The sequence below is a fragment of the Arctopsyche grandis genome, chromosome 12, assembly GCF_051622035.1.
Source record: "Arctopsyche grandis isolate Sample6627 chromosome 12, ASM5162203v2, whole genome shotgun sequence".
Lineage (NCBI taxonomy): Eukaryota > Metazoa > Arthropoda > Insecta > Trichoptera > Hydropsychidae > Arctopsyche > Arctopsyche grandis.
This window is the reverse complement of record NC_135366.1, coordinates 6,417,689-6,440,540: the sequence shown is the minus strand read 5'-3', so window position 1 is coordinate 6,440,540 and position 22,852 is coordinate 6,417,689. Positions and strand designations below refer to the sequence as shown.

The window sequence follows — 22,852 nt, the reverse complement described above, 5'->3', positions numbered from 1 at the left end:
GCAAAGATATGGGCTTCTGAAATACTCGAAAGCACTCATATGCTATTTTCATATGTTTATAGTTTGCTGTCTAATTAAAATTTTGTATATATGAATCGAAATATTTGGAATGGTCTATTTTTTGAAAAATTTCGTTCAAAGGCGGGAATTATTATTTTAATTAAAACTTTCGGACCTTAGGTCTCTCTCCGTTGGTAAATAATTACTTAACCAGTGAACTACGCTGTTTGTCTATGCAAATACTTAAATTTCATCGTTGGATCACTAAATTTGGTATACATTTTATCTAATTAACTTTACCTTAGTTTATACCGTTGATGTGTTATGGAAAGGGTCGAATCTGTTTGCTTTTCTATGGAAACTTTTTTTTACTAGCCTCTTCTTATTTCACTTTCGATTTTTTCACCTTTCTTCCACTTGAGTATCGCCTGCTTGATGAAAATTTATATTAAAATTTATTTAAATATGATATTTTGTATAAATTTAATAAAATACATTCTCGATCGAAATTAAATTAAATTTTTCAATTAGAATTATTATTGTGGTGCCAAAACTTTTTTTACTTTATTTTTAACATACATATATTTATGTATTTTAGAACATCGATAGAATCGATAGTACTTATTAGTATTAAAGTTTGCTTTATGCGAAAAAGATAAATCCGTACAATAGCTTGTCACGAATAAAAATTATTGGAAATGGATGAATTTATAGATGTATGTACATATATATTGCAGATACCCATAAATTAGTGAGGTTTAATTTCATAGCAATTCCATATTTTATGTACATACTTTACTTTAAACACAATCTGCTTTATGTCATCGACTTTAGAGAGTTTTTAATTAATATTATGTATTAGATGTATTATGAGAATTGTAAATAGGTTTTTGAGCTCTTTTTTCTATTATGCTGTACAATAACATTAGAATAATATAATACTATGATTACTAAAAAAATTGTAAAATAGAAAATGATCAGTAGATCAGTAGCTATTAAAATATGTAGATTGTGAACATAATTTCGTAATATTAAAAAGCATTTAAAAATCAAAATCAAATGTACCTACATACTTTTAAAAAGACTTGTTCAGATGTATTGATTTTTATTTTATTTAATATTCGTTAAATTGGGCGACAAAAATAAAAGTGTCATATAAAATTTAAATTCTTTATTTATAAAAATTAGTATACAATTTAGCGTCAGTATTATTCAGAAAATATTGTTGAATATTGCCTTGCGTCATCTCAAAGCAATGAACAATGGACTTTCTATAGAAAATCGTCGTTTATAATATATGTAGTCGTACGTGCGTATTAAAATTAAATAATTCACTACTCTACACAAATGCTGCTCTCAGTCAGTTATTATTATAAAACAATTTTTTCCTATTTGAATATCCGCTGTAAATATTTTGATGGGGTCCCATAAGCAACGCTGCACCCTTCCGATAAGCTTTGTTCAACAACACCCCAGGAAACTTCCACAAATTGGCAAACTTCGCCTTGTAGTTGTCGCCAGCGGCATCGTAATAGTTTGGATAGAAGCCGAAGTGCAAGTGAAATTTCGAAGCTAACGGTCGCCAATTGTGCCCCGCGTTCAGGAAAAACCCGAAAGTTTTCCCGACGCTGCTTCCGTCCGGTCTGTGGAGATATTGGTTCGTATTTGAAAAATCCCCCTGCATTTCGCCCAAAGTTTGATTTTGGTCCTCGTATGCATTCAAAGTCGATACTGTCACTCGTGCCTCGTATTTCGGAGATGTTGCATCAAATTCATTATCATCGTCATATGCAGAGTCTGTTGTTTCGTCACGTTGTTCTGTATTGTTTGTGTTTGAACTTGTGTTGTACGTTTCGTTTTCATAGTCTTCTTGTATTTGATATGTTGCAGAAAGTGTCGACGATGTCGTTAACAATAGCTGAAACAGAAAACGATGCTATTATGATGATCGATGGTGATAATTCATACATCGTATACAGGTAATGTGTTTGCATTAATTTATTTATAAAAAACAAACATTATTACAATGTACATATGTGTGTACATAACATTGACACCAAAACAGATTCTAAACAATGAATTCGGATGTGACCAACCAATGACTTTATCTATGTATTTGAGGAATATAAAGAGGTCACAGAACAAAATTAGATATTGAACCGTACAGACACATTCAGACATGCCGGCTGCATTATGAAATACTATGTAATAGCTATGACAGCGTTTTCGATACAAATTGAGCGGAAATGTATGGAAACTTGCACAAGACTGCACAAGCTCTACTTCCGGTTGTCGGATTTTGTTCAAAATTTTTTTATTACTTACAATTAGTATCAGTATTATACATAATAAATATCAAGAAGGTTAAAATAATTTAAAAGGTCAAAATAAAATAATGAAATATTGTTTTAAAGAAAACTACTTCCGGTTTACAAATTATGACCAAAACCTTATCAGCTCTAAGTTAATACATAAAGAATACAAATATACATTTTCAGCTTGATACGTTGAGGGGTGTGGTAGCATACATAGCTACAACATTTTTGACCTTTCTAAGAGGAAAAAATCCCAATTCCGTTTTATAAAATTTAGTTTTTTTTATTTTCATCACATTAATACAAGAATTATACACATGTTTAAGGGGTTGAAAAAAATAGTGGAAGCTAAATCGTACAAGAGTAAACTGCCACTTTCGGTTGACGGATGTTTTCCAAATTTTATACGTATGTAACTTGGTATTAAGCTTAAACTTCTAGATATGAAATTTTAGTTCAATAAATCAAAAGGTTTCCAAGACAAACATAAAAAACCTCGATTCTCTAGAGTAAAAGTACTACTTCTGGTTCAGATAAAAATATTCAAAAACATATTAGGTTATAAAATTTATAATTTCTATTACATATAAGAAAATTTCAGTCCGATTCAGTTAGCGGTTTGGGAGATTATTGAATTCAAAAACTTAAAAAAGGGCATTTCATTATATGGTCCATTTCATAAAATTCTATGAATTTTATGAAATGGACCATAGTTTGTAATAGACGTGAGGTAATTTATCTTTCTTTAATCGAAACTGTAGATTGGTTTGACTCTCACAATTTTATATAAAATACATAATAAGGGGAGGTACCATTTCCGGTCAACTTAAAAATTTGAAAAAAAATTACGTCGTGTCCATAAGAATTTCAGTTAGATAGGACTAACGGTGTTCAAAAAATCTCCAAAATACACAGACACGCACACATTTGTTCTAGATCATTAAAACTTGATCGATTTTGAGTTCGAATCAGTCAAAATCACGAGTTCGAATTTTCGCATGATCACAAAACTTCATCTATTATTACTACGTCAGTAGATAAAGTAACAATGAAGAAAATCTTTGAATAGTGGGAGAAATGGGATATGTGTGATACTAAGAATTGGAAAAGTGACTAAACAATAATAATTTAAAGGAAGACAAGGTATGTAAAACAAAATAGATCAATATGAGGGGGGATATTTTTAAGAGAAGCGTAAGATCTGGGTATATAATAAAAAGGAATTACAGAAAAAGTTGATATAACGGGGATTAATGGGAAATATGTAGTGAAGATCTGATTGGACATTGAAATGGGATTTTGCTTGATAATTAATACAATATGTTCTTATTTTATTGGTATTTCAAAACCGTAGATCATTCGATATCCACTATTTTTTTTCCTTGTCTTTGTGTTCATGTATTATTTTATTTTATTCAATTCGAATTTATAGTCGTTCTTCAATAGTCAGATCGCTGTAATAATACATATGTAAATATTAGATAAAATAAAAATCTTGGATTTGCATTAATTTAGCAAGGTTATTAGATGTATGTACATACATATGTATACATACATAATATTAGGTATATTGACTGTCTACTTATTGGAAAATACATTTAGTTTTTTTACATTTGCAATTTCGTGAATCTTTTTTAGTACAATTTAATAGTCGAGTCGTAAAATTTGATTATAATAAACAAACAGTATATTGTTTGCTGGTTATAAATTTTATTAATATGTTTGCATTTATATTATACTATACTAAAAAAAAGTCATGAAATTGCGGACGTCAAAAAATAAACAATTTTTTAGATCAAACTTCGCCTTAAATATTTTGAATTTGATTTTAAATAATATTTAACAGGACAATGTTGAAAAATTATGGAAAATTCGCTTTCACACGAGTTGTTGCATAGTTCAAGTTTAAATTAAAATGATATCGACATTTAAAATTTAAAGGTGTATAGAAAGTGTGAATAGTTTAAATGTACATACATATTTGCAACGATATTACTTTCTTATCTATTCGATGTTTTTATCATTTCAATAGAATGCCATCTCTGATTTGCACGGCGAAGTTTTATAACGCGATTTATTGATTTGCAATAGTAAAAGTTCTCTCGAATATGTACTACATGCAAACAAAGTAGAATTTTCTCGAAGTCAATATTGAACACAGCTGCTGTTGTATAATATTTGTGTGACGGAATCGAAGTCTATGAAATTTTTAAACTACATACATGCATGCATACATAAATGTACTATAATATATGCATGTTTGTAGATATAGTGTTTTATTATATTTGAGATGGAAAATTTCAATGTAAACATATCCTTATATATGCCATAATAATATTTTTATTTCCGATATAATATACATACGTGCATATATAATACTAGTGTTTTTACCCGGCTCCGCTCGGTATTTGTAATATAAACGGCTTAACGTGGCCAATCTAATAGTTAACATTTAATCAAATTTACCTGAATAGTTTTATTTTATTTAAATTTATTTGAATATTCATTTGATTTTTTATTACATTGAACGTCAAGGAATCTACGAACCAAACAAACATACAAAGTCTCTTTCGAAATTATATATTAGATTATAAACGTATTGTACAAAGGTCTAATACTTAAATGTTTAGTAGCTAGCAAATAAAAAGTACTATACTCGGGCACTTGAAACAGCCACAACCTGCACTGCATCTTACTGGGAATTCATCTATTGTTTAACCCTACTTTACGATTCTGCAACCCCATATTCCAGCTTCCATGAGACGTCTTCTTACGGTTCGCGAAGAAAATTTTCAATTTGAATCTCTTTCCACTTCTCCAGCTACCTCAGAAGGTCTGTTTTTGGGATTTTAAAGACGTGCTCATTTAAATGAGATCTGAACACAGTTTTCTTTTCCTTATTCTACCAGTTTTTGATCGATTTTTCATAAAACCAATCTTACGGTATAATTGAAGTGATTTTTGTGCGTGATTTTTTTTTCTATTCCAAACCTTGAAAATGTTTTGAAATAATCTGAGCCCTGTTCCGTCACTTGATTACCATATTTTTCAATAAAATAAGATGGAATTCATTAAAAAAAGTAAGCAAATACAAGTGGAAACGATGGAAACAACGCGACGACCATTTCTATCGAAACACTAAACGCAACCATTTCTCTCGTAACACTAATTTGCGTACAGTGGAAATTTTCGCAATTTTCTTTTAAGGATAAGCGACACAAAGAAGAAAAAGTACGATCAAACAATATAGGAATTCCTAGTAAGATACGATGCAGATAATGGTTGTTTCAAATACCTGAGAGTTTTCAATGAAAACCATTTTTTATAAGTGGCCTAATACATTTGTCCACAACTGTATATGTTCATACGTTTTTTTGAGCGCTTAAATTCTAATTTATTTAATTTAAATTATTTTTAATGAATAAATAAAATGAATCTATATACAATATAAAATTGAATGTCTGTTTGTCTGTTTGTCTAAAAAACCTTTTAATAATAATATTTGAAATTACGATTTTACCGACCCGAAAGTATGAAGCGCCTTTGTGTAGTCAATGAAATGTGTTTGTTGGTAACCACGTTAACAGGTTGGTTTATGAAAAATTCGTTTATTATATCGAGGTAAGCCAGTTATCAATAGAATTTTTGTTATTAATCCACAAGAATAGTCGAAATATGATTTTTCTAAGTGGAAATTTATTTAATTCTCATATAAAGATAATTTAATATATTATCCCTATTAATTCAATTCAGATTCGTGTAAATACGAGAAAACACTAGTACGAGCTTTTTGCTCGAAATTTTACCGATTTAAAGTTCAGCACACTTCCAATAAGCCTTTTTAAACGAAAACAGAAAATAGTGTGGTCAGAACACTATCTCAATAAACATGTTTCAATAGAAAAAACTCAATATAAAATAGTATTAACACTGGGAAAAAATCCCAAGTGAAAATACGTACTTTTGACTTTTGATTTGAACTGGATGACTACTTAGAGAGATTTGAAAGCTGAAAAATACTACAAATGGATGATAAAATACCCGACTATAGATTCCAATATTCATTTTGAACAGGAAATTGACAGATTTTGAGACATCGACCGAACAACACCAAGATATAGAAAAATCGCGCGATTTATAAAACACAAATATCTCCGAATCTCGAGCCAATCAACATTTTTTTTTACCAGATTCGTGTTCACTGGCCATAATTCTATAAGAAAAGTCATATCTCGTCTCTGAACCAAAAAAAAAGTCGTCATTTGTCGAACAGTGTTATTAATTATGTTGGCAGGTCGCTTCGAATTTGTCATTGATGCACATAACACACTGTCATAATATTAACATTACATAAATAATATAAATACATACATACATATGTTCGACCTTTGCGATTCACTGTCAATGATAATATACACACATACGATATCAGGATTTTGTATAATCTTGAGATGTCTCAATGTCAACGATTTGACGGGCATCTAGTATTTTGTCCCTCACCATAAACGCGCCTGTAATTGACAGCATGACGTCAAAGCGGGAAAAACCACGTTTCGGTAATAAAAGCGTGGCTCGCGTTCTTCGGATCCTTTTAAATTTCAGCGCACGTCCGTCGTCTGAAGCAACAACACACGTAAATATAATGCGACGTTTAACGGTCACCCCCAGGATTAGCCTTTCATCCGGATTGCATCTGATTCGATTTTGCACTCGGTCGCGTGCGAAAATTCCACTAGCCGATTTTACTGTATGTACATATATATGTAGCTCTCCGCTCCCGACACACACGTCACCGGTGAAAATGCGACGCGTTTTCCGATCGTCGTTTTATATATATACATAAATACGTCGTGTTGTATGTATCTGCATATGTATGTACATATGCATGCTTAATTTTTGGGAATATTATTGAGCAACTCGCCGCTAATACAATCGGCGGAAAAGTGTCACATGGGGGTTAGTTGCTCAACGTTCGACGTTGTTGCTATTTTTCAATGTATTATCTTTGTTCTGTACGTGATCGTAACAAAGGAGCGGATCGGTGTGAGAGTTTCCGTTTTAATTTTTTAACCCTTTGAATGCCGACCGACGCCGATCAGCGCTTTGCCAACAAGTCCATAGGCCTAAAAACGTCGATAGGCGTTGTATTTGTACAAAGTAAACAAGATAATACGACCCGCTAAGCATTATCAGGTAGCATCGAAAAATAAATGCATTTAACACAGAGAAATGTAATAATAATAGAAGGACCCTTATGAACAAATAATTGTTGTCAATATTGCTCGGTACGTCTCTATAAATATGCTACAACGCACGGAATACAATTGGATCAGTTTACTTATAAAAATGTATCACATGTTGTTTATTGTGTGTGTTTTTAATGCTTTGTGCAATTTTTACCGATACTTACCCATCTTGCGAGTAATAATAACATACGTCGAGCACCAAGTATCAAATACCACTGATGCTAAAATTATTTAGGATTGTCTGTGGACAATCGTCACTTGACAACAATATGACGCCTAAAGCCACTTCTATTAATATAACATTTCTCTGATTGAACATGGGTCGTGTGATCCGTGTCAATGTTTATAAAGACTGGTTTACACCGGAATTTCTGAATTTGGCGTGCGAGCATTACATTTTAACAGCAATGAAGAAGATGGAACTAGTTTTGGAAAGATACATTCATTAATAGACTTCTTTGGTTTATGTTATATTGTTGCAAGATGTATTAGAGAGTCCAAACTTTACAAACAAACACCTTTACAATACTCGAAACCCTCAGCGCTAGTCATCTAGGGTTTGTTTGGATTAGCTACAATTTTAGTACCTGCTTTCTATTGGATTTCTAAATAATTCTAGTTGGGAAATGTCGGTGAAATTTTCAGCGTGGCGGGCTTTCAATAGAAAAGACGTCAACACTCAAAGGGTTAGGCTGATATACAGTTCAGTTCTATTTTAGGTATTGAACTTAATATTAATAAATGTGCGATCGTGGGCTATGGACGTGGACATTGGCTCTATTGTCACGGATATTTCTTTGGATCCGTCTTGTTTAAGCGTGTGGAATCTATGGTCTCGGTTTGGGTATCACTTTTGATCCTCAACTCATCTTTTATAACCACATCAAGACAGTTGCTGACGTTTCCTTTCGTCGACTCGGATTTGTCTTGATATATGATAGGTTATTCTCCAACCTTAAGGTCTTCTCGGTTGCTTTTCAACGCGCTTGTGAGAAGCAAGCTTGAAATCCGCATGAAGCAAATTACTCTATAATGATCGAGACGGTACAAAAAGGATTTCTTCGTTTAAACTACTTCTTTCCTTTTGTACGCGTTTGGGTATAATTCCTTTGAATTTCGGAGAAATTTCTCATTAATTCGTTTTGTTCTCCAGCTTCTACGTGGTAGCACATCATGCCCGTCGTTGCTGGATGGTTTGTCTCTAATAATTAATTATGTGCGTGGTAGACATAATCATTTGATGTATCTGCTGTTGTACCTCCTGCTCGCACAGTTCTTTATTGAATGGCTCCTATTCCGAGAGCTATCCGACTTCTGAATGAAATCGTTGCTGCTGAGCTTGAATGTGATGTTTTCCACGTCAGTGAGCGTAGGTTATCAGAAATTTGTCTGGTAACCTGCGCTCATCATTATTTTCATAATTGAATGTTATGTATGAGTGTAAGTTTGATCTTCTCCCTTCCATTTGGGCCACACAGGGATGTTTTGTTTTTGCGGCTGGTTCTTATATATTGGTGCTGGCTGTAGATGCAAGACATTCCATACTTTGTATTTTATTATTTAATATTTTTACTGTATCTGCTATTATTATAATTGTATTGTTTTTTATGATTATGTATAAAAGTATGTATGTACATACATATATATTTTTATTTTTCTCATCTCACTGTATATTTCTCCCGCATTAGCCCGGCCGCACATCAAAGACGCATGTGGCATGCACGCTGCAAATGCTTCAGGAGGCATTTATTATTAATTAAAAGCACAATAGTCCAAACTTAAACATAAAATAAAGTAAATTAATTATTAATTAAAATCGTAATCACTTTTGGGTTGTTGTTGCTATCGTCGTTGTGATTCACCGACGCGTCTGGTTTGTGTATATTCGGCAGTTGCTTTGTTTACGTGATATGCAGATGCATTTGCGTATTTTATGCGCTTTGTTTTATGTATGTAGTGTAGAGTTATTATAGTCTGAAGCGATTTTGGTGTTAATCGAAGTCGGTTTATTGTGTGTGAATTGTTTTATTGAGATCTCTGTTTTGTCTGGTCAGCCGGTTTAATTTTAGATATTCTTTTTTTATATAATCATATAAATTTACATGTCTTGTGCATTTTTATGCCGTACCTAGTCGCGTACCATAATTGGAATTTTCTTTTGTTGTTGAGATTTTGAAATTATTTAGCGATTTAGGAAAATTCGCCGATGAAAATTAGTGCTGCATTTTATTTGGGAGCAGGAGATCAAGCTGATTATAATAGAAGTGAAAAATGTATTAAAAAAAAAAGATGAACCCGCGAACAATGGAGTTTTTGAAATCAATTAATTTACAGTATATTTTAGCTGCGTTTGAGAATGTCAAGAAAATAAGCAACAACAGAGATCAATGGTTAGCGTGAAATGTTTTCAATTGTGTGGTTATGGGTTCAATCCTTGGCTATCCTGTGCTGCTGGCCAGACCTTGGATATGTGACTCCAAGGTCGATTGTTTCCTATCAGAGTTGGCCAATTTGTATTATTTTATTGAAACGGTTCCTATTTCTCACAAAGTTCGAGTTAACAGCATTTCAAATTATCTGATTTATAAAATGCTGCAAATTTGTCCATAGATGTCATATTGCAAAATTGCAGTTTTTAAGCATCTATAAATTCGGCTATTTATTTTCTATTCTATTTATTTATTTATATTTAGAAGAAAATGAAAATTTTTCAAGATTAATACATAGATGCTCTTAAATTACTGTTGAAATTGTTTATCCATGTTTGTAATTGGCCAGGAAGGCGCATTTAAATATTTAATGCAATTTTATTCGTGATGAGTTGATTTACATAATTATCATCATCATTTACAGGCATTCTCCATCCACTGCTGGATGAAGGCCTCTCCGACACGCTACCGTTCGTTTATGTTTTAGGCAATTCTCATCGATTTCATCCGTCCATCCATTTTCCCTGTGGCTTTCCTGTCACCCTTTTGCATTCTCTGGGGTACCGTTCGAACACTTCTTTCGTCCATCTATCGTCCGTTCTTCCAGCTACGTGACTCGTCCATTGCCATTTAAATTTATTCACTCTCACCATGACATCAACCACATTTCATACTTCTCACAATTATAAAGTTTCAGAATTTGTTATTTTATTGGTGGAGTCCATTTTGAACATTATTTTTAATACTATTATTTCAATTAATAGCGAAGTCAGAGTTCGATATATTTATCGACTATTATTAATGTACATATTTTCATATACTATGTATATATTGGGTTTGATTTATAGGATAATATGTATCATCATCAATAGCACTATTTTTTACTTTCTCATTCCTCTTGTACAACGTTAAAGTAGCTTTATTTTAAATTTAGTAACAATTGGTAAGGTTGCATCAATATGCTATTTTCATATGAACTACATACATACGTGGGATATTGTACGCTGCGGATGTCAAAAATTTAACTAAATGGAACTAAAACAGAAGTCGGGAATCGGGAATCGGAACTGAAACAAGGGTCGGGAACCGGAACTGAAAAAGAAATCCGGATCCGAAATTGAAACAGTAATTGGCATCCGGAACTGAAAAAAGAATCGGAATCCGGAACTGAAGCAGTAATTGGGATCCAGAACTGAAACACTAATCGGGATCCGGAACTAAAATAGGAATCAGAATCCAGACATGAAACAAGAATCCGGATACGGAATTGAAAAAGGAATAGGGAACCGGAATTGAAAAAAGAATCAGGATGCGGAACTGAAAAAGGAATCGGGAACGGGATCTGAAACAGGAATCCGGTTCCGGAATTGAAGCAAAAGTCGGGAACAGGAGCTGAAACAGAATTCTGGATTCGGAATTGAAACAAAAGTCGGGAACCGGAACTGAAACAGGAATCGGGATCCAGAACTGAAACAGTAATCGGAACTAAAACAGTAATCAAGGCTGCCACCCCTAGGCGGCTGCCCCGAGACTGCGCCCCTAGGCCGCTACCCAATCGAAATCGACATCAAAATCGAAATCGCATACATCCTGGCATTATAAAATTTGTTTTTCCAAATCGAAAAACCTTAGATACATATGTACATATGTATAGTTACATTAAACCTTACAAAGCCTATTTCGAAATTGCTTATATATTAGAAAATTACAAAGTCTCTTTTTTACCATTACTAATTTAATGAATGTATTTTGCACATATTTACGTAGTTATTTCATATTAAACTTTTTTTTATGTTTCATATGTATTTAAAATAATTACATATTTAATAATATACTGATGGATTTACATTTTTGCTTGCAACTTTCCTTCCGACTTTTTTTTAATAATCGATCCTTCTTCCTGGATCCTCCTTGGCTGAAAAGTAAAACAAAATGTTTAAAATCTCATCTTAATTTTTTTAAGTGCTAACCGGTTGTTAACAGTTTACCAGCGTATCCCTGGGGTTATACATATGTACATATGTATGTATGTATATTTAGATAATCGATTATTGTGCGATTGCATCACGTTGTCAAAACCGGCATGTTATTTTTATACTATGTATATGTATATGCAGGTACGTTCAACCTGGTTTGTTTTCGTATTATCGCATTTTCACTTTTATTGTGTATTTTATGTGCGCCTATCTTCTAATGTGGCATTTTATTTCGTCGATGTCTAAAAATGTGCGCAAAATCGATTCTCATTCGACGTCGTTCGTATTTTTATTTAGTTTTATATACGTATGTGTGTACGTATGTATATGTATATGCGAATTGTGTTGACATAATGATTTGACGAGTTTCGGATGTATCCTTGATTGTAATTATTTTAATTGTGTGTGTGTGTGATTATGTATTTCGTAATTTTTATATGTATGGAAAAATTTTCAATTCGTTTACGTTTCTTTAGTTTCGTTTTCTAATTGCTAACTCGTTAAAGCTGATACGAAATTGCGCGCTTGAGCAATTTTACTGAACGCGTTATCGATCGTAATACATAATTTTAAATGGAAATGTTTTTAATTTGTACGAAAGACGTTGTTTACCTATCGCGGGATTTTCGACCAATTATGCACGTTTATTGGATTTTCGGTGGATATTATTTGAAAGTTGTGAGTTTTTTGGGCCGCACTACGTTTTATATATATGTAAGTATAATATAAGGTATAGTTACATACCATAAATGGAGATTTATTTTCTATTAGTATTTATTCACTGAACGAGTTTCGCCAGCTACATAGGTATAACTTAAGTACATACATAGGTATAACTTGAGAAACACTGACATTGGAAAAATTGATTTATATGTATGTACCTATGCTTAAGCTGGAGTAATCTTGATCTACATACATATATGTATGTAGATCTTACGATTTTTTTTTTATTAAAATACGACATTTTCAAAAAATAAACTTTTTTTGGCGGAAACATGCCTAGTAATGTTATGTTTATATTTTGTATGTATGTACATTGTATGTAGGTATAGCACACGACGTTGTCCAAATTAAATCGGAAATTGAAACTCGTTCCCTTCGTGCTCGTTTTGGTCCGTATAAATTTCATCACATTGCAATGCAGTTGTGCAATATTTTTTGGGCGTTTGAGCCTCCCTTCTCTTTTCATTCTTGTATATTATATAAATATGTGTGTTTTATACATTTACTATTTTTTAAACTAATTTCACATTTTTTTATGATTTTACATCTATGTAATCTTATATATACATACATATATAATTTCGAAAGCGACTTTGTATATACATATGCATGTAACCTTCGTTGGTTGGTTCGTGGAAGACACATTCGATTTGTTTTTCGATTCATAGGCGCCGATTCGATTTTTATCGATTCAAAGGATTCGAAGTCCCCGAGGGTGAAGGCGCCGGTGGCAAAGGCTCTGGGGGCCGATGGCAAAGGCGCCTTCGCGCCGGGGGCGAAGGCGCTGGGGAGAGGGAGGGGGGCGCCGGATTCTGGTATACATATAATTTCGAAAGAGGCTTAAGCAATGTGGTTTAATGGTAGCGTATATGTTTAGCACCAAGTGATCAGTGGGTTCGATCCCCCATACTGCTGGTTAGATTTGGGGGTATTTGTGACTCCAAATCGATCGTTTCTTATCAGAGTTTGCCAATTTTATCTGATCATTGTTGAAACAGTTCCTCAAAATTGGCAAAAATCATCTTTCCTGTTGTCACAAATCTTCTGTATTTATTGTGTTTATAATTTGTAAAAATTATGTACAAAATCTAAATCCATAGATGTCTCAATGGATTAATTCTGTGATTAATTAATTAATTGTTATTTCTTCAGCTTCTGGAAATACAGTGATTTATGTAATAATAAAATGCTGCATTGTTTGCAATTAATTGTCCAGGAAGGCACATTGGGGTCTTCCTGTCAAGCCCTCCTGGTATATATGTATCTATGTAAAAAAAATACATTTGTTTGTTCGTAACAGTCAATTTAACAAAAAAACGAATGAGTATTCAAATAAATTTATATAAAATAAAACTATTCAAATAAATTTAATAAAATTTTTACTATTAGATTAGTCATGGTAGACGGTTTATATTATAAATACCGAGCGAAGCCGGGTAAAACCACTAGTGTAAAATACAATTTTGAATTGATTGTAATTGTACATATGTACTTCATATTATGTTGTATAAGGTTATTAGGTTGAACTACATATGTATTTTAATAACCATCAGCAGCAATTCGTTTTATAATAAGTGAATTTTTTCAAATTGTTACAAACGACTACATGAAAAGGAAACATTTTTCTGTTTTTACTATCGTCTTAAATTTGCAACATTTATGTATTATGTACACATGTACATAGATACATCCATACATATATTTCTTATACTGCCAGATTTATAGGGTTTTCACTCCAAATTCAATATTTTACAAATTATATTCAATATTTTTCGTTTCAAATTATTCTAATATATTGTTGCGTAGGGGTGGGTGGAGGATCAAAGTCAAAGGCCAAAGTCGTCTCACAGCATTTATTGATGATTAAGGAGATACACACACTGGCAGTGCTCAGTTCAGAATGTCTTGATATCACCTAAGTATCGCCTCATAAGGGATAGATCTCTCAGGACATCTTCGACGTCTAATTTGTTACCTATTGTTATGGTCACGTACTATATGTATTCCCACGACATTCGGTCCCACGGTACCAAGGTATCGGTCACTTCTGAGAACTCCACGGGACCGAGTGCCGCTACTACGCCATTGTTTAGCCGATAGCACTTAGTTTGCCGATAATCTCCGAAACCAATTATAGCGGTCACACAGTCTCTGGGAGGCTACCCGGCCTAATCCGATTGCAACTAACCGGCGGCTCTTTACTAACCTCTTATTTTAGTATACGTAACAATATCATATCTACCGATAATAAATTTATTCCCATTCCTAGTTTTTTGATTCTACGTATCTATATTGCTAACTATGTAATTATTCAAATATTTAGGTAATAGATTATACAAAAAAATTAGGAATGACTAAGAAGGACTATTTCTAATATCCAATCATTCTAATTCATCTAACATAAATACATACATATATACTCTAAACATTCTTAAGTGTCCTCTTATTCCTATTTTGCACCTTTTGTAATTATTATCTTATTTCAATATTAGTGTAAACAGCATAGTGGGCTTATACAAAAGCTTAAAAACCTAAATATTTACAATTCCTATAAATTTTTAGTATACATTTTATACATAAACATTATTTTTGACTAAAAGCTCTTTGAATTCGACGATTACCCAAATTGTGTTTTGAGTAATCTGTGTTTATACCTGTTCGTCTTGTTGTAATCACTGAGACTCTTCACCAGTGTATTACATATCATGGTTATAAGTGATTCTGTCATATAATCTGCTGGTTAGTTTGTTAATAAAATCTCGGAATGTCATTTTGAGTCTGTTTCAGGTAAGAATAAATGGCCGTGCTGATTAAACTGTGAAATGTACAAAAAATACGACTTTCTATGAAAGAAACATATTATTAAATAGATAAATATTATATTTTTCTTTATAATAATAAATACTAATATTTTTTTTGTATTAAATATGATACAATATATACCGAATTTGATCGTCTCCTTTGGAAAATCTCATTAGATTGGATTCGCAATAGTGAAAATGTACCACAACGCTTCCGCTCGAATTTTACCATACTTTTCATTTATTGCTTATTAAAACATTTCAGCTAAGGTCAATCGATCGATGCTTCGTTTCGGTGCGGTCTTATCTATACAATTAGCGTCTTTAATTATAATCAACTTGTCTAATTTTTTTCAGAGTTCCGTTGCCATCCCCGTTCCCCCACATAGACGACGGAATAATTATGCAGATTTGCCAAACGACATCGTCGCCGACCAACAAAACGTGAGTCAAAATTTACTAATTTAATACAGACGAATAATCGGCGAGATTCAATCCTCATCCGTAGATATTTCTTTAAGTTTAAGTTTGGACCATTGTGGCAATACAGGAGGCCCTAATGCGACACAACGGTCGAAAAAATTTAGATGAGAAAAATAAAAATATATTCATATAAAAAAATATAGTATATTCATACACAGACAAAAAATACAATAGCATTTAATTATTATTTTTTTTTTTTGTTGCACATTATTATTTATTTATTTTTTACATACATATACATATGTACATATGTATGGAAGGCCTTACAGGTAACCCGAATGCGCCTTCCTGGCCAATTACAAACATGGCAGCATTTTTTTATTATACAATTCGCTGAATGACGAGACACTGAAAAACTCGCAAATTAACGAGACATCTTTGAATTGTACATTAATCAATCTCAAATAGTGGTGACATAGTAGATAGGAAGGATTTTTAGCCAATTTTAATCGGGAACCATTTCAACAATAAAATCAGAGAAATTGGCAAACTCTGATAGGAAACGATTGACCTGGAGTCACAAATCCAGGTGTGACCAGCAGCACTACAGGTATACTCAGAAAATTTATTTTCAATCGAGGTCAGCTCATGGGATCGAACCCGGCGCCTCTCGACGCTAAGCAGATGATTAACGACCGAACTATGCTGCTGGCTAATAACAGAAAAAGTAAAAATATAAAATAATTTAATAAAAGTAGCCTATAGCCAGCACCAATATATAAGAACCAGCCGAAAATACAAAATATCCCTGCGAGGCCCAAATAGAAGAGAGAAGATCAAAATTCCACTCGTACATAACATTCAATTGTGAAAATAACGATGTGCCCAGGCTATCAGACAAATAGGTTAAAATAATCTCCGATAACTACGCTCACTCAAGTGGAAAATATCACATTCAAGATCAGCAGCAATGTTTCATTGAGAAGTCGGATAACTCTTGAAATAGGAGCCATTCGATAAAGAACTGTGTGAGCAGAAGGTATTTACTAAGTAATTACATATGTATGTAATTACTAGGGACATAAAATCCCGACTGTTCCTGCAACGACGGGCATGATGTATTAGCACGTGGAAGCTGGAGAACAAAACTTTTCTTCTTTTCTTCTTCGAAGTTCAAAGTAATTATACCCAAACACGCCAAAAAGAAAACGAAAAAAAAAAAAAAAAAAAAAAAAGAGTAAAGCAGAAATATGGGTAATACGCATACTCTTTCCCATACATATATGGGAAACGAAAAAATGCTTTTTGCGCTTTCTCAATAATTAGAAAGTAATTTGCTTCATGCAAATTCCACACAATCGTACTATACTCAATCTTGCTTCTCATAAGCGTGTTAAAATAAAACTAGAAGACCTTAGGAGAATAGCCTAGCATATGTATATCAAGACAAATTCGAGTCGACGAAAATAAACGTCAGCGACTGTCTTGATGTGGTTGTGAAAGGAGAGTTGAGGATCAAAAGTGATACCTAAACCATATATTCCACACGCTTCAACAAGATGAATCCAATCGAATATCCGTGACAATAGAAGGAATGTCCACGTCCATAGCCCACGATTGCACATTTATTAATATTAAGTTCAATACCTAAAATAGAACTGAACTGTATATCAGTCAAATCCTTTGAGTGCTGACGTGTTTTCTGTTGAAAACCTGCCACGCTGAAAATTTCGCCAATATTTCCAACTAGAATGATATATATACAGGTATAAAAATTGTAGTAAATCCAAACAAACCCTAGATCACTAGCGCTGAGGATTTCGAGTATTGTAAAGGTGTGTTTGGACTCTCTTATATATGTATCTTGCAACAATATAAAATAAACAAAAGAAGTCTGTTCATGAATGTATTTTTTCAAAACTAGTTTCATCTTCTTCATTGTTGTTAAAATAATGCTCATTGAGGTGGAAAATATCACATTCAGGCTTAGTAGCAACGATTTCATTGAGAAGTCGGATGGCTCTCGGAATAGGAACCAATCGATAAAGCACTGTGCGAGCGGAATGATGAATCAAATGATGATATCTACCACGCACTTAATTATTAGGGACACAAATACCCAACCGTGTAGTTGTGAAAGGTGAGTTGACAAACAAGACGAATCCAATGTAACATGTATGTAGGTATGTATGTATGTACACATCTATATATGTATCTGATAGTGCGGAAAATTCAATTAAGATATAAATCTTTCCGTATAAAAGTGTATAGTCGGTGTTGTTTCATTCAACTGCGTGTAGAAAACATACAAAAAAAAAAACAAAACCAAAATCTAGTTGTGTATAATGGGTTTATAAGCCGATCGCTCCGAACTGTCAGTCGTTCGCGAGAGAGAGGGCAGATAAGTCGCGCGTTCTTTTCGTTTTGGGACACGTTTCGCGATTTATCCGCGCGTGCGATGTTTTCCGCGAGTTTTCCCGACGAAAATTCTCCGGTGTGAGTTTGCGTTGTGCATGGGGAAGAAGTTTTCGCGGAGATTTGCGCGCCGTTCGTGGAATGTGCGACAGAGACGGAGTGTTTGTTGTTGTTTCGTTTCGAAACTGACAAATGTCGAACCGTCAGTCGGCAGGTGTGGCAATAGCAAAAAATAAAACATGTGCGTTGACTTCTTTTTTTTATTATTATTCGTTTGTTTTTATTCACTTTTTTTACGTGCAATTCATTCATTTGTTGTGATTGTTTTTTATTTTATTTTTTTTATTGTCGTTTGACTAATATGTTGATATTGTATATTCGTTCGTGTGTTATTAATTTGTATTCGGCGTTGTGTAATTATGTATGCATGTAGGTGCTTACTAATTGTCTTATACATATTTATTTATATTTACTTTTCTGTACGTAGTAACAATAAGTATATGAAGTTTTGTGAACATTGAACAAAAATTCGAACACGAGGTTTTGACTGAACTCGGAATCGATCACTGATCACGTTTTCATTTGTTCTAGGACACTTGTCCCCTGGACACATATCACCGGTCAAAATCCCCCAGGAAATTAGCTCCCCATCAAGGATAAAAATATTTTATAAAAATTGACAGTATCTTTAATAAAAAGTCAGTATCAACGCTATTTTATTTCAGCTAGAAAAATACAGATTCAGAAATACTGATATTAATAATGCATATATCAGATTCTTTATAAATAATCAATAATAATAATTTAAAATATACAAAACTCCAATGTCAATTGTATTTTAATCTCTTTTTCTTTTCCTTTTCTCGATTTTACAAATTCCATCATGGATAGTCTAAAAATATTTAAAGTATAATAATAATACATATAATATACACTTCAATTAAAATTTAATTTCAATACCACAGAACCCAAACGCTAAACGGGTGACTAAAAGTCTTTTAAATTGATATTTATTATATTTACAACAATAAAATGAATTTAAATATTGTATATAAATTGAAATTATATATGCTCTATCACACTTAATTTATACTTATTTATTACTTTACTTTATTATTAATTATTAATTATTTATTACTATTTATAAACAATGTTAGACTGGCCGCGCACTAGGCAGCCAGGCTGCCGCAGCCAATCTAACATACGGTGGCTCATTGGAGCCCGCGCACTAGGCAGCCAAGAATTCCTGGCTGCGGCAGCCAATAGATCGCGTACGATTGCACGGCAGCCAGCTGGCTGCACGCAGCCAGAGCGTGCAAGGTACATAGAACTGACAGGCTAGTATGTGGCTGCCTTCAGTCTCCGCGCACTTGTCGTAGCAGCCAGAAGTATTTTACGCTCCGAAACTAGTTTTAACTTCTTTTTGAAAATGAGTTTCGATACAGAGAAACTAATTCGAGAAATCGAAAATCGTAAGGCAATATGGGATATGTCTTCAGAAGAATATAGTGATCGGGATGTGAAAATACGAAGATGGGAAGAAATCACAAATACAATGTGTGAGGAAAGCTTAGCAGAAAATGAAAAGAATGAATTCTCCATTTATTTGCCAGAATGGAGATAATGGATGTCATACAAAGAGCACAACCGCAACCTATGGAAACTCAGCATTCGCAATTTGGTCTGTTTCGCCAAGGCTATGCTGATAATGAACCAGCAACATATAGCCGAAGATATACGACACAATCGAATTATGGAGCAGAAACTTCAGTTAATGGGCAATATCGCCAATACTCGACACAGCCAAACCATGAACAGGAAACCTTCAGCAGTGGACAATATCGCAATCGTACTACGGCATATAATGAGCGGTTATCACCAACTGATACAAATGTATCAGATACTCAGAATACTGAAATACTTGACTTGTTTCGGGAATCAGAATCATTATAGAAAATGCAAAAAATAAAAGAATAAATGCTTCTAAAAATAAACAAAATATATTTGATTTATGTACTCACCTCAAAGTAATTATCAATTTTTCTTCTGGAATTATACAAGCTCGCATACGAGTATTAGTACCCGTAATTGAATTTCTTATTTTGTTCAAGAGGTTATCAAACGATTTCACTGACATTCTTGTAAAGTTAAAAAAACGTTACGAAGATCCATAAAATAATTATTAAATTAGCCTTTTGAGTGTCGTTCCAGAAGAAGAGGATGCATCCAAAATCTTCTCTTTGCTTTGCGTTTCTTACGAAACAAGAGGTAAAGAATTATTTCTTCTACGTCCATATCGCTTGACGGAAGGGTGACTACCGGCCGTCGACTCTGGCTGCCGAAACTGGCTGCTCAATATTTTGGCTGCGGCAGCCTGGCTGCCTAGTGCGCGGCCAGCCTTAATGCATGGTGGGGGTTATTTGCACGGGGGGTTAATGTGCAGGGGCTTTTTGACCGTGTGTTTGTGTCCGGGGGGTATGTGTCCAGGGGGTACATGTCCGGATACTGTTTTAATTATCTAGAAAAAAGTGTGTGTCTGTGTGTGTGTGTGTGTGTGTGTGTGTGTGTGTATTTTGGGGATTTATTTATTTATTTATTCAATCGAAGATTTACACTTGCTGTTACAGATCGCTCCACAGCGACGAGTGTACTAATGCAGTTCAAGAAACTCTAGATTATACATATATTAATACATAATTATTATTAGTATATATTTATTTTTACATTATATACGACATGTATGGTCAAAAGTTGCGAAGTAGCATTGCAAGCATTTATACAATAAATGATCAATATAATCAATACAAGCATTTATACAATATATGATCAATATAATCAATACAAGCATTTATACGATATATAAACAATATAATCAATACAAGCATTTATACAATATATGATCAATATAATCAATACAAGCATTTATACAATGCGAATTCATACAAATATCATATACAGACATATACGTATGTATGGTCAAACAATGCAATGTATCATTGCAAGAATTTATACAATACGATCAATACAATCAATACAAGCAATTATACAATGCGAATTCTTACAATAATTATCCACAGAGACATTTATTGTTCAAACATTGCAAAGTAATATTGCAAGCATTTATACTATGCGAATTCATACAAATATTATCCACAGAGACATCTATGGTCAAAAATCTCAAGCATTTATACAATACAAGGATTTATACTATGCGAACTCATACAAACATAATCCACAGAGACTATTCTTGGAAATTTTTGCAGCATTTTATTATACAAATAAGACGCTAAATAACTTGAGATTTGCGAGAGAGATAGGAAAAGAGATGCCAATTTTACAGGAACTGTTTGAATGAAAATCAGAAACATTGGCAACCTCTGATAGGAAACGATCGACCTGGAGTCACAAACCAAGGTGTGGCCAGCAGCCATTAGTGGGACTCGAACCGTGACTACTCTGCTCGAAAGCATAATGCTAACCACTAGTCCACGCTGCAGTTGCATATACATATATTAACTGCTTAGATGTTGATGTTTTGTAGATGCATTTTTTGTCGGTTTTTTTATTAGGATCTAAATTTATAGATCAACTATGTTGAAATTTTTTTCTGCTCCTTTTTTTACTTTATAACTTCGATCTTGATTTTATACGTTGTTTTGTTATTTTAGATGAGCTTAACGAACTGCTCAGATCTATTTGGGTATTGTTTATAAAAGCACTTATGTAGATACATATTTACTAAATATGTAAATTATAGTTGTAGTGTGAGATGATGGAAATTTATCGATCCGAATTTTCACCTAATGAAAGCATCGTAAGTATATGTACGTTAATCATCAAATTTGCCGGTTTTCATATAATGTTTGTATGTACATATGTACAGGTATATAAAAAAACGAAAGGAATGTATGTATGTATGTTTTTTGCATGAACAAGTATGGAGATTTCAGAAAATAAACATTATAATTATCAAAAGTTCATAGGAATGCAGAATATCACGCTGTGAATACTGACAAACACATACATATACATATGTACATATATGTATGTACATATTGTCATGTTCCAAAACGCAGTTTATATATTTTTTAAATTACTTGGTTAACAAACCAAGATTTCTTTATTATCATAAAAACGTTACATTTATGTTATTTGTATGTAGATATATTCAAAAACTACTGATTTAATTATGGAACGATGATGAAATTAAAATGACCTTTGTTTCACTAATTAACTTTGGGTCACTTTATTTTGCTGCTGTGCTGACGGTCACTTGCGGGGTCGATATAAATGACTACCACTCTCGGAGTCTCGATATTGATGACTACTATAGGTACTCTCGGAGCCTCGATGGTGATGACTGCCACTCTCGGAGTCTCGATCATGATGACTAACTTATGTGATTGAATCGTGGTCTATATAAATTATTTTTATCTTTTGGGTTGGGCAAATTCTGGCATTCCTGGATTGGGCAAAGTCCGGCACTCGTGTCTTATCTGACTATCCCTTTACAGGAATTTTAAT

The 22,852-nt window shown here is 33.2% G+C and overlaps 1 protein-coding gene across 1 annotated transcript; it reads right to left on the bottom strand.

Moving 5' to 3' along the window:
• Positions 1–1,157: 1,157 nt before the first annotated feature.
• LOC143920358 (uncharacterized) lies at positions 1,158–7,043 on the bottom strand. The gene is made up of 2 exons (XM_077443221.1): positions 6,816–7,043; positions 1,158–1,918 (listed from the first exon to the last, which is right to left on the bottom strand). The coding sequence occupies exons 1-2, from the start codon at positions 6,840–6,842 to the stop codon at positions 1,361–1,363; spliced, it is 585 nt and encodes a 194-aa protein (XP_077299347.1). The 5' UTR covers positions 6,843–7,043; the 3' UTR covers positions 1,158–1,360.
• Positions 7,044–22,852: the final 15,809 nt, after the last annotated feature.